Below are 14,081 nucleotides of genomic sequence, written 5' to 3' on the forward strand. Positions count from 1 at the left end.
ACTGATGGCGATTTTCAATTGCTTCCATCCAATTTGCTTCTCTAAACCATAGCATACTTTTAAGGTGCTCACTCACCATTTTAACTTCTGCTCTTATTGTGTCATCTGGGTACTGCCATCCTTTCATAAACGCCATTCTTGAAGCTTGGTAATAGCAAAAGTGACTCAGCAGATGAGGTGAAGCCAGTACACTAACCTTCTGATATGAGGGTTGTTGTTGCTTACCAGAAGGGAGAAGGGGATGGGTGAGGTGACAGGGGTGCAAACATACTGTCAAGAAGCACTGGATCAGCTCTGCCAGTGTGCTTATAGCATACCATATCCACCACCTCACCCCTCTTCCTACCAGTAAGCTAGTGTAATGGCTCCACTCCACCTAACGAGCCACTTCTGGATATATTTGGCACCCCAATGCCTCGATGGTTTTGCTTTTTATTGGGTACTGGGGAAGGGAGTTGAATATATGTATATTTTAATGAGTTTCAGAACAAACACAAACAATATACAGAATAAAAACATACTGTATTCTGAGCTCAAAAACATCAGCCACCCTTCCCCTTAGTAACCACAGACCCTCTCACATCCCTTCCCCAGAGAGCTTAATTGCACTAGCACATCCAAAGCATATTCAAAATACTTGGTCACAGCAGGAAGAGACAGATTAAAGAAAAGGGATTCAATGTGTGCACCTATCACATACCTAAAAGAGCCAAACAGATCTGCATTGGCCTGGAATTTGTCTTTTATCTCCTTGCATAGTCTCATATTCAATAAAGGAACTACTACTACTACTACTACTACTACTACTACTAACATGCCAATGGTTGCACCACATCCCAAACAAATGGATCTCACTTTCTTTATATCATACGTTTGTGGCCTCGCTAGGAGATTTTTGGGCCCATATGAAATCTAATACCCACATTTACTAGAGTAATGGGTTGAACACGCATGGGTATATTTATCACTCAAAATGTAATTTAGAGAAAACATTCATTTAATGGTATAAATGGTTCCCATCGAAGAGACTGGACATTTCTCCATAGCTCTTGATCTTTAACTTATTGAAAGAGCTTACCTTTTTTGGGCCATATATGCCATCCCTTTAGAAAACAACAACAGCTGTTTTTCATTTGAACAGGGTTTTTGTGGTCTTTCATCAGATTTCGTCCTTTTCCTTGACATCACATGGTATCAGTTTTAAATCACATTTCCTGCCACAATCAATTTCCTCCCTTACATGGAGTCTCATAGATCCACACAACCAATCAGGTAAGACACAGAAGATGGTGTGATGTTGCCTGGTGACCCATGACATTACTATGTCAGTGAACATCAGCACAGGGAGTCCAAATAAATCAGAAACGAGCACAAGGCATGCTGCACTCACATCAGCATGCTTTAGTGTAAGTGCATAATTTATGCACTGATGGCAGTGACGGCTGCTCCATTCAGATTACAAACAAGCATGGGCAAACGTCCCCAGCATAACAATTGCCACAAAATGCATGATTGTACTCTGCAACAAAACAGAAACCATACATGGAAGCAGGGTCAGCGTCAGGGGTTGGCATTATCAGACATCTGTCAGTGCCTATACAGTGGTACCTCAGGTTACATACGCTTCAGGTTACATACGCTTCAGGTTACAGATTCCGCTAACCCAGAAATAGTGCTTCAGGTTAAGAACTTTGCTTCAGGATGAGAACAGAAATTGTGCTCCGGCGGCACGGTGGCAGCAGGAGGCCCCATTAGCTAAAGTGGTGCTTCAGGTTAAGAACAGTTTCAGGTTCAGTACGGACCTCCGGAACGAATTACGTAAGTACTTAACCTGAGGTACCACTGTACTCCTTTCGGAGATCCACTGCTGATCACCAGAGCCTCCTGCTCCTCTTCCTTGTGGTTGCCATGTCTTAACTTGCCCCCTTTAAGCACAAAATCATTGAAAAGATGCAGCAGCACTGTCTTGTCACCTTGCACTTCTCTTCTGGGTGGTTGTGTGGATTGGGAACAGAGAGACACTGCAAGTGAATGGAGTGCAGTGACATTAGACAAGAAAGAAGTGAGCGCACTCAGAAAGGGGGTCCCACTGACAACATCTCACCCAAGGACACACCCCCCCTACAAAAACAAACTTGGAGCTAGCACTGCATGGATACTGTAGACTCAGTTCTATTTTTTCTGTTTTGCAAAGCACATTCACCAGTGGAAACATTTAAGCAGGTGCATGAAAGGGTTCTTGGTAGTGTGTGCAGAGCCTGTTGTGCATACAACTGTAGAGGTGTAGGCTCTGTTCTTTTTGTTTTGTTTTGTGGTTACTATTATTATTAGGTGTGTGCTCTGTTGAATGAATGTGCATAGGCTGTGAAATTATTAAAGATGGGATACAAATTTGATTAGTTCACATTTAAAGACCCACCTTCCTAATTCACACTGCCTGAAACAATATGTGAAATGAAAAACATTTGTTCTTCAAAACATTTGTTCTTCAATACACATTTTGAGATGCAATTCTCCACCCAAATAATGGGAACTAAAATGCAGGTACCAAAGAAAAGGATGCACAAATCTACATATTAGTATAAAAAACCTCTACAAAAATACATTATATTAGAATCTTAGGCAAAATTGCAAGGGGGGAGTGCATACAAAATTGCATGCAAATTTTAATCTATTAGGAGAACTATTCACTAGTGGTGAATTTTCATGAGAACCTTAAGAAAAATTCAGAAACTGTGGCGAACAGAATTTAAGATTGGGGAAAAGAGAAACTGGGAGAAACTGAAATCAACAGGTTTGCCAATTCCTAGACAGAATGAGCCAACACAATGCTCCTCCCACCCACATTTGTTCCCCGAACATGTTTTGAATGATTGAACCAGACTGACATTTTCACATTCAAATTACAGAGGTGGGAAATGTAATGTAACCCAAAATCAAACTGCAAAGCTGGATTTAAGCAATGTCTGCATGAATGGCCCTAGAAAGCATAGATAGCAAAGATGACCATCTGGCTACTGAACAATCCTTAGTCCCTCCTTTCCTCCCCTCAGCTCCTGGCACATAGCAATCTCATTCACACAGTCTCCTTACCCCTTACACAGAGATGCAGATTGCATAAGCCAATATGGTGGTCACAGGATCCCTGGCTTTCCATCTCCTCCTCCACCCTGAAATCCTCTTTCCATCTCCTCCTCCTTCTTGAAGATTTTTTAACCATCTGGAAAACCTTGATAACTTTCTTCATCTTCTCTGCACCACCAAGGAGAGAGGGTAGAAGAGAAAGTGCAAGGTCTACAAATCCTTTGAACTCCTGTATTTGAGCAGTCCTAGCTTCTTCATTTGAAAGAAGAATGGATATACATATACCAGTCCTTCAGCAACACCCACAAGTGCTGGTGTGGTTGTAAAAATAAAACAAAACCTTCCCCGCATGTAGGGAGGAGGAAGAAAAGGTGGAAGGCATGAAGCCACAGCCTGTACGTGGTGCTCTCAAAAGTGTGAGCAGACACACACACGCACATGCACACACAGAGAGCTCATCTCTGGCAACTTGTGCAAGCAAATAACTCAGAAGGGCAGCAGCTCGTTTTACGAGGTTTCCAATTTCTGTTCTCAATGCTAGATGCATTCTGGCAGATCTGAAATGCTCTCCGGGCACAGTGTGTCAACACTGGTGAAGAAAGAGCAGTGACTCTTCAAAACACAACATTAGCTTGAAGGATCAGAAATAGCCAGTATGGAACCTGAGAAAAGCTTCCAAGCAGGCTTCTTTATCTCTAGCAACAAACCTTTTTTTGGTTTTTGTTTCTAACCTTAAACATTTATTTTGTTTATCTTTTTCTGTGGTAAGGTCAATGTGCCCTTTAGAATTGGACATTAATATGTTGGATAATTTCTGGCCAATGTCATACATTCCATTTTTGGGTAAGGTGTTTTGTGTGTGTGGTGGCAGGGCTAAGAATGTGTGGGTGGAGCTGTTTATCTGGGCCCATCATGATATAGCTTTAAGCCTTGGTTGCCCTAGTTACTAGATTATCTTCACGGGGAGCTAGATGGGTGGGTGCTGCTTCTGCTGGGCCTCTCAGTGGCTTTTAATACCATCCATCATGGTAATGTTCTGAACCAGTGTGCAGTGCCTCCAGCCCAGTCTTGTGGAGAGGTCTTAGAAGGTAACTCTTGCGTTTGGCCCCTTGGCCTTTGGGTTGTGCTTTTCAAACCTGTTACAAGTTCACCCAGATCACCAATCTTTTCTTCCAAGTCAGCCTCCAACCCTCCTTCTAGTGCCCACTATTCCATGTTTGGCTATCTCTCCGTCCATCCAGACCCTGATGGGTGGGGCAGGTGGCAGTGAGATTAGGGTTGTGCAGGCATTTTGGGGAAAAGATGTAGCATTTTTCTATAGGGCTGGACATTTATGTGGTTTCCTGTTTTCAGTTCCATGGGACATCTTTAAGACGAACCAATTCAGGGTGCAGTCCCATACACATTTATCAGGGGCTTGAAAGGAAAGCACCACTGCTCTGAATGGTGCTTGGGAACAGACTGGAAGCCAACGTCGCAAGTGACAAAATCTCCTCTCCTACACATCGATTCAAAGTGCCCTTCCATACGTACCAATGTTTTGGTTGGTTTTCTTTTTTTGGCTCCCTATAATCCTTCATAAATTCCCCATCAATAAGATTTATGAGTACAACTCCACTTTATTTTGATGGTTATTTCTAACGCTAGTACTGCCGTTGTGTCGACATAATTAGCAATGAGTCTAATAACGCCAAACCAATGTAATAGTCGTTTTATCAGCTTCCGGCTTCATTAGTCAGAGCTGACATAATCAATTCATGTTGCCACTAGCTGGGTCCAAGCAGCAGCAGCAGCAGCACTTTCCATGTGTAACAAAAGCTGGCCTGGGGAGCTGCAGCAGGGCAGGAATTTCCTTCTCCAACTGGCAGCAGGAGGGGATATGCCTGAAGGAGCAGCTCCATTCATAATGAATATTATTGCAATGCTGGCACGTTCACCATCCAATCCCAAGGAAATACTAAACACCTGAGAGGGTCCCTGAAGGTTCCAACTATTTGAAAGTTGCCCACTTTAGTAGGGTAAGAGGCATAAGGCTCCTATATTCTCTTTGATCCTGTAAAAACTGGAACCAAGTTTTTCTGGTCCTTGGACTGGAGACCATCACACTCCCTCTACAGTTCAGCATTTTGCTTACGTGGATGGAGCTAACCACATTTACCCAAAGTAATCCCTTTCGCTTGTGGACTCCAGGCCTCTGCCTGGTTATCCTACCTTCTGGAGTCAACCTTGGTTCTGTTGCTGACCCTCTCTTCCTGCTTCCTGTGGGACAACACTGAATTTTTCATTCCTCCGGGAATTGGGTGGTGGTAGTGCAAGCACTTACATCTGATGGGCTTTCAAAAAGTGGTTGGAATCCGTCTGCTTTTCCACACACACAAACCCTCTACTTTGTAATGACTGAGCCGGTTGAAATAGAAAATGCAGACTGTAGGGTTAGATCTGGATCCTGCTCTGTCAATCGTTCTCCTCTTACCTAGAAGGATCTCCAGTCTTTGCATGATCAGTTACATGGTGGAGCAAGTGAATATGCATATACAAAGTAAGGACTAAGCTGTTCTACAGGTGTCTGTTGAAGGTCAGGGGCTGTCACAGGATAAAATATTAGGCAAGAGAGCTTTGTGGAACATGGCTGTGATATGACCTGTCAAAAAAAACCCAGGCATGCCACCGCCTGAGATGAAATATCTCATGAAAAGACCACAACTGTCAATCAGGGATCATATTATTATGGGAGATATTGAAATTTTCAATTGCTTTCTTTATGCTGCTGTAGTCTAGTGGCGAAGAGACTAAACCGAGAACAGCAAATCAGGGACGGAGGAGGAAACTGGATCAGTTAGCACATACCAAATTTGAAGGAATATACAAACTGAAACACAGCTATCCTTTGAAATTTGCACTTATTGATATGTTCAACAGGTTCTTAGAATCAGTGTTTGGCCACGGGTTGCTCCTCTTTTTTTGTCACAATTGCCAATTTGTGGTTTCTGAAATGCTTGTGGTTTCTAAAGGGCCTCAGGCTGCTCCCAACCTTTGTCAGAGCAAGTTGCTTCCTCGGAGCTGTCCATGGTCCAACAAACAACCTTCGATCAGCCTTGTCTCCTTCCCTTTGTCCCCTTGTCCCCTTCCCCTTGCCAGCAACATGACACATGGAGCCAGAACATGACACAAATACACCAGGAATAGGGAACTCCGACTCACAAGTCTAATTAGCTCCAGCATGGTCCCAATTTGGCCCATGAGGCTGTTTTCCCAAGCCACGCCCACATGCCCCACACTCCTGATTATTCCAGCACTGGGAACTCCCTCATGTAGCTAAGGAGGTACAGCACATTGTAAGCACCATCAGTTGACTGGCTGCTGGAGGCTGCAAAGCCCTGCACTTTGCATGCACTAATGAACATGGCAGCACCTGCAAGGAATCAGGTTTCGCAAGTGATTATTTCAAATGACATGGGCAAAGTAACATGGTTATGTGACATCACTGGCCTGCTGGGGTGGAGGAAAGACCCCCCCCCCAGCCTTATGTAGTTCCCCAACCCTGCATTGCCCCACCCTTTGACAGCTCGTTACTCTGTGACTGTCTGGTGAGCCTAATAAAATGGATTTTATACCATTTACTGTTGCTCTCTCCCCCCCCCTCCTTCTCTCTCTGTTTATCATCTGCCCACATTTTGGACCCATAGCCTGTGTATTGCTATGGGGTCTTGCCATGATTTCTCTTGCACTAGAAATTTTACCACTATACCAAGGAGTAGGTGACCTGAGATAAAGTGCTATCTCTCAGCCACTACAATATAGGAAAAATAACACTGACTTACAGACTTGTTGTGAAAATTCTAACTGACACTACTTTGCAAAGTATTTCAAACACACTAGAACACTCTAGCCACACACTACTGAAAGCTGGGAGTGATAGTCGGATAAGGCTGTGCTGTCAGGAACGGCAACACCCACCTGCCTGTCTCTTCCCCAAATTATTTTATTTAGATACTTCCACCCGCTCTAGCCCATCTTTTTATGAAAATATATAGTCAATCTGGCAGTCCAAATAACAGTACTATTTAAAAATGATATATCCGAATTCAATGACTTATGATAAAAAAGCGTAATAAAAATTGCAATCATTATAACGCAAAGGATTCAAGTAATTAAACCTGGGGGAAAAGAGTGCTGAAAGAGGTAAATCCTAGCTACCTGTGGAAAGACAAGCTGTGATCACGCCAGGCAAACTTCCTTAGATCAGCAGAGCCACTATGGCGAACACTAGCCAATGGCAGAGAAACAAGGAGCGAGGCCTCACCATAGTGGCAGACTTTGGGCTCTCAAATTTCAGCAGTGCCCTGTGCGACACTAAAATTCAGCACACACCCACACACCCAGCCTCTTGTGCTCTGTTCTGCGTCACTGTTGTGGTACCCCCTGCGGTGCCGGTGCCCAGTGTGGCCAAACTGGTTGAGCTACCCTAAAACCATCTCTACTCAGCAGATCATGTCAAGGGTCAGGCCATTTTATTTACCCTGAATAATCTCACCAGCCTGTCTAAGCCAGCGTTGGCATTAAATAAGTGTTAAGTAATAGTATGAGTTGCGCTATGTAGAAATGCATCTGCTGTATTTGAGGAAGAACTGCAGCTTAATGATAAGAGCATGCTTTGTGAAGAAAAGACCCCTGGGTTCAGTCCCCTGCATCTTCTGCCAGGGCCAGAAAACCCTGGAAAGGTACTGCTAGCTGCTGTAGACAATAAGGAGCTAGATGAACCAATATTACGAGTCAACAGAAGGCAGCTATCTATGCAGAAGCACCAGTCTTGGTTGGTTTGCATCACTGAGACAATTCCTGGGTTTCTTCCACCATAAACTCCTGGTTCCAGAATGTATTTGCTTTCTGAAACTGATTGTTTGCAGTCCATTAAGCCGCAGCTTGGATTTGTGTCTCTGGGTGTGCTGGAGGCCTGCCCATCTCCTCATAACAGATCTCCGGCAACAGAATTAGGGCAGCACTGAAGTTCCCCTCATTTACGTGCATGATTCATGCTCAGTTTGTGGCTGCTTATTCCATGGATATAAATATCGTGTTGCAGGGTTGTAATCACAGCTTGTGTAATGGGAGGGTGGGAAGTAGCAGAGAATTCCCCAGCCTTAGTAAAGAACGAGGCTGCAAGACTCTAGGAATCTGCAGCACAAGAAACAAAATCATGCTATGCTGTAAGCAGTCCTCAGGAATGCCAGCAAGGAAAGATCCTGCCTCCTCAACAATACCGAGGTTTCAGTAAGCACAGCTCTCTTCTAGTTTATCTCAATCTTCACCAACTGGGTGCCTCCTCTGCTGTTCTGGACTACAACTCCCATCACTCCCAGTTGCTGCTGGCTGGGACTGATGGGACTTGTAGTCCAGAACAACTGGACGGCGCCAGGCTGCTGAAGGCTGGTTTAGCTGTTCCATGAATTTCAGAGCTTTCTAATTGTCCCCTCCAGCATTGGTCAGAAAGCTTGCTTTCCTGATCCTCTGTGTCGTATCTGATTCCCCCCCCCCTTTCATTTGGCAAGATATATCTCTCACATTCATAGCCCACCTTTCCTTCAAGGAGCTCAAGGCGGCATACATGGTTCACTCCCTCCCAATTTTATCCTCACAACAACCCTGTGAGGTAGGTGAGGCTGGGAGAATGTGGCTGTCACCCAGTGAGTTCCATGGGTGTTCAGGGATTTGAACCCTGGTCTCCCAGGGCATAGTCCAGCAATCTGACCACTACATCACACTGACTCTCTTTTAAGTTCACGACATCCTCCCCTATATGAATGCTTTGAAGGGATGTCTGGCTGAGTTCAACTTTGGATATAAGATTAAAGGAAAAGCAGAGTACACCTGGAAAGGTAGAAAATTGTGGTATAGAGGAGTTTGGTTGTGGCTAATTTTCCTGAAAACCTCCATCATCATCTGAAATGAACAGACCATGTAGTTGAGCCCCTATTGCTTTTTCCTTTTTAAGCAAACCATTCACTTATCATGTTACTCTCAATTTAACTTGTTTATTTTGGGGTTAAATTATAAAGGAACAGCACTGACACAAATGCCATGATGTGAGTCACTAGATTGTAGGGTAGGCTTTTGCCTGACAAGGCGGAGAGTTAATGATTATTCCTGCAGCAAAAATGTATAACTCCCCCCTGCTCTCCTAAGAGAAAGTTCTATATTTACTAAAAGGGCTTTGGCAGTGCGTGAAAGGGATCTGTATGCCAGAAGGTCAATGCATGGCTCAGGATGTGATGCTCAATGCTCTTTATTTGAGGGGCAGAACAAGTCCTGGCCATGGGCTTAAGGAAGCAGAATAGCCACTGCTGCAACCACAGCTCCACCACTTGTACCAGCCAGTGTGGAAGGAGTAGAGGACACGGGAAAATGCCATTATGCTATGCCAGCTGCTAGGTGCAACAGAGAGACCCAGATCAGGTCCACTGCTATCCCATGATGACAGCAGGGTTGGCTCAGCATCTGGGTAGAGAATGTCTTCAACTTCTGGTTACTCTGAGAATTCAAAGAAGGGGGAAAAAGTGGGAGCATTCTTACATGTGTTTCTGCAGCAGTACCAGAAATACATCTTTGGAGTACGTCTTCCAGAGTCAAAGTGGTCCTATTAAAAAGGTCCTCTCCTTCTTACCTAATAAGAGAGGACTTCCAACAAGAAGTTAAGGGGTGATATGATAGCCATGTTCAAGTATATAAAATGATGTCACATAGAGGAGGGGGAAAGATTGTTTTCTGCTGCTCCAGAGAAGCGGACACGGAGCAATGGATCCAAACTACAAGAAAGAAGATTCCACCTAAACATTAGGAAGAACTTCCTGACAGTAAGAGCTGTTCAACAGTGGAATTTGCTGCCAAGGAGTGTGGTGGAGTCTCCTTCTTTGGAGGTCTTTAAGCAGAGGCTTGACAACCATATGTCAGGAGTGCTCTGATGGTGTTTCCTGCTTGGCAGGGGGTTGGACTCGATGGCCCTTGTGGTCTCTTCCAACTCTATGATTCTATGATTCTAAGATGGCCTTCAAACAAAATGAACTCTCTGTTTTGTTTATTGATATTATTACCTCAAGGTCACGTCCCTACCAACAAGCCTACTTCTATTTTTGAATAAATTTTATTAGATTTTAAAAAGAGAAAAAAAATATTATTATCAAATATCTTTTTTATATAAACTAAAATGTTAATCTAGATAAACATTCTGAACCAGAGGAAAAAGAAAGACAGAAAATAGAAAAAGTGATAGGAGGCAAAGATATAGAGATAGCAAAACATTGAAAGAGAGAGAAAAAGACAATTAAAGTTAAGAAATGAAAGAACTTTCAATTTTTCATCTATCGGCTATATATAAACATTATTCAACTCATCCACTCCAATATAACACACAGCAAGACTACTTTCTATATCTTTAGCCTTCAAATCCAAATGACATTACTTCATTTTCATGCAAAAAGTTTCCAATCTTTAGTAAATGTTAACAATGACTTTTCTCTAATTAAACATGTTAGTTTCTCCATCTCAGCTAAGTCCAATAATTTCAAAAACCATTCCATCATTGTTGTTAGTGATGAGCCTTTCCATCTTTAGACATATAAAAGTCTCACTGCCATAATCATATATTGGAACAAAGTTCCATTATCTTTTTTTCTAATTGTACAGTGTATGCATTGTTGTATGGATCTGCAGTGCACATAAATGGCATAGAACATTGGGTGTAGAATAATGCAAATAATGGGCAATAATTTTTTGTTAATTTTAGAACTGGTTTAAAAAAATAACTCACTTCTCATCAAGATCAAGGAGATGGGAATTAATAAAAAATATATATATGTGTAAACAAGCCCAACACTGAGATATTCAGAAAATTACTAGCAATTATGGCTATGTTTTGCCTCCACAGTCAGAGGCAGTAATGCTTTTGAACACTAGTTGCTGGGTGGCCACTTTGAGAACAGTGGTGCTGGACTAGATGGACCAGTGGCCTGATCTAGCAGGCTCTTCTTACAGTCTTTAAATTTCATCCCTATGCACAACCAAGAAGGGTAGGCACCAAAAGTGACACCAGAGCAAGTAGTTCCGATAACTCCATCAAGGAATGACACAAATTCAGCCTAGCTTGCCTCCCCTGCAATTTTTGTTGCGGTTGTTCCTGTATTAGCACGAGGCAGAGGAAGGCAATAATTCCTCCTCATGGTTCTTACTATGAATAAGCCCAATGGGGGATTTGTTCCTTGAAAGACTAGCCCCTACTTGTCAGGGGAGTAAAAAGATATATGAAACCATATAATCAATACTTGGCCTGCTGCAGATTCCACAGTTTCTTCCTCCCGCAGAGTACGTCAGTTGACTAACCTTTCCTGTCCAGAGGAGAGAAATATCTCGACTCCTTGACTATCACCTTGGGAGCAGGATTCACCAGAGCTGGGAATAAACCAGCAGCAAGGGGAATGAGGACATATTCACTGAGCAATGCAGGTATACAAATAAGCCTCTTTACAGAACATGGAAAATTATTCCTACTCTGAGGCTCTGCAGAATATTAATTCCAATGGTGGGACAACCTACAGGGACAATTGGACAAGTGTACAGGGCATCTGTGCCTGGTGTCCCAAATGAAAAACAGCGGAGACGCACAACAGCTGAAGAGAACATCTGCTGATTAATTTTAAAGTATAATAATCTGTGCACAAAGACTTCAGATCAACTCTCTTTTCATTACTCTCCAATCAATCTTATTTATTTAGCATTTATTTATTTATTACATCTCCTCTCTTAGGAGTCCAAGGTGGCTAACAGAATACCAACCAGTTCAAAAACTTTAAAGCGCCGTACAAAATAAAATAGCACAGAATTCAGAGTACAGCAGACTAGGAACAACGGGTCTTCAGTGGCATTCATGCTTCCTCGAAGGCCTGGATTAACAGATGGTTCTTCAGCTGCAGGGGGGAAGCATGTTAGTGGTGTAAGCAACAACGGCTGGTCTATGGAGTTCCATAGCTAGAGTGCCACCACAGAGAAGGCCATATCTCACGGCAGTGGTGTAGCGTGGGGGGTGCAGGAGGGGCCTGCCGCACTGGGCGCAACATCTGGGGGTTAGGGTTAGGGGGCGCAAATCCACGGGTTAGGGGGCGCAAATTACTTGCCTTGCCCCGGGTGCTGACAACCCACGCTACGCCACTGTCTCACGGCAGAAGGGCAATCCCCAAAGCATGGATGGTGAAAGGGGCCTGTGTCAGTGATTCAAAAGAAGGGGTGGGACCAGGAAGCATGGCTCAGCCCCAGCCCTCAACCCCCAGTCCCAGGGCCTGCTGCACCTTGCTATGGCACCAAAGAGCTAATAAGGATCTTTACGCCTGCTTTCTGAAAGAATCTAGCCGCCACTTGCATTGGCAGCCAACATGGCAACCTGTTTTCATCAGATGACTGAAATAAATAAACAAACTTGAAACTATAGTGGAAATGGGAACTGTCTTTGTAATTAATATGAAAGAGCAATCACAGCGAGAAAAAGATTTATGAGAAACCACTGATTTCCAAGAGATCAGTAGCTCAAAAAAATACGTGGTCCTATTCTGTAGCAATTCTTCTCCTTTCTGTTAATCAAACTGCCTTCCTTTAGCATTGGATGATTTCCAGCTGGTTTGCCACTTCCCATTAATTAACACACTGCCTGAATGCCAAAGCCCACGTCTTGCAGCTGGGATATTGCCTGTTCACCACAGTAAAACACCGTGCTGCTATTAACGTTCGTGGGAGAGAACATTAGGAGATGAATGTGGCTGCTTAATGCAAGCGATCAGAAGCTCTGCTCTGCTCTCTAGGTTTGGAGCTGATGGGATTTTCTTTTTTTAATAATGAGAAGAAGATGAGGCTGCAAAGCGAGGTCACACACTTCAAATCTTTCCAGTTATGACTTCCACAGCATCTTTCCCCTTTCAGAATGGACTGTTAAAGCAACAAACACCTTATGAAGAGAAGAAAGCAAAGCTGGAGGAACTGGGCTAAACTGGGCTCCAGTTTAAACTGGTACAATGCCTTGTTTAGAAGATTGGTTCTGTTCCACCACAGGATTCAAGTTTCAGAAAAATGAAACCCACATCAGCTTCTAAATTCCTGATCTTGGTTTTCAGCATGCATGCCACTCCTGTGGCCAAAGTAGAGAATCACTACACGAACAACCACATAACAGTCCTACCAAATGACATAGTACTGAACTTTCTGTTGAGACTTACTTCTGAGTAAACATGTTTAAAATTGCAGCAGACATCAGGAGACTTGTGTCTGAACTTGGGGGCATTTGAAATGGCTAGATTTGACAGACGTGAACTTTAATATTGGTAAATTTGCTTTGAAGATTCAGTTCAGCTCTGCTCTGGGTTCTATTTGTTTGACTAGGGACCTCAAGGGTAATGTCATGAATTTAATGTCAAAACAGCACAGCAATTAGTGATGATGACTGCCTTGCATCAAATGCTCGCAGTAGCTGACATCTCCAGATAAAGCAGCAAAAGGGATGCAGATCCCACAAAATGTTAACTCAATCCTCTACTCCATGGCTGGGGAATCTGTGGTTCTCCACCTGTCGGTAGACTCCAGCTGCCATTGGCCCTAGTCCACATGCCCAATAGTGAAGCCTGAAGCGAACTGGAGTCCAGCAAAATCTACATCTTTACCCCTTTACTTCACCACTCTTGCTGTTGCTGAAAAGCTCAGCAAATGGCAGTCAGCCAAGGAACATTCTCCCCTCTGATGCAGCCAACGTCAGCATAGCTTAGAACAGAATTCAGGACTGATCTGCATGTTCAGAAACACACATAGTTCTGTACCCCTCAAGTGGGACAGTGCCAGCGTGCAATATTTATACAGCGGAGATCATATGACGGAGTCCTTATCTGTGTTAAAACTAAACTATTGACTGTTGAAAGTAAATATATCAGAGAGGACTCAGGCTTGCCAGCATTTCAGAACAGCGTACT

The 14,081-nt window shown here is 43.5% G+C and overlaps 1 protein-coding gene across 4 annotated transcripts in view; it reads right to left on the reverse strand.

Annotated features, from left to right (window-relative positions):
• GRIP2 (glutamate receptor interacting protein 2) overlaps positions 1-14,081 on the reverse strand; it is a 379,568-nt gene that overhangs the window by 200,723 nt on the left and 164,764 nt on the right. For 2 of the 4 annotated variants that reach the window (XM_083491280.1, XM_083491279.1), the window contains exon 1: positions 3,094-3,262. The exons of 1 other annotated variant lie outside the window; for it this stretch is intronic. In XM_083491280.1, coding sequence (XP_083347406.1) covers positions 3,094-3,247 — 154 coding nt within the window. In that variant the 5' untranslated portion in view covers positions 3,248-3,262. Of the gene's footprint in view, positions 1-3,093; positions 3,519-14,081 lie in introns of those variants that run through there. One more of the 4 variants, XR_014522913.1, reaches the window with a different exon arrangement.

The sequence above is a fragment of the Podarcis liolepis genome (genome assembly GCF_965112155.1).
Source record: "Podarcis liolepis genome assembly, chromosome: 2".
Lineage (NCBI taxonomy): Eukaryota > Metazoa > Chordata > Lepidosauria > Squamata > Lacertidae > Podarcis > Podarcis liolepis.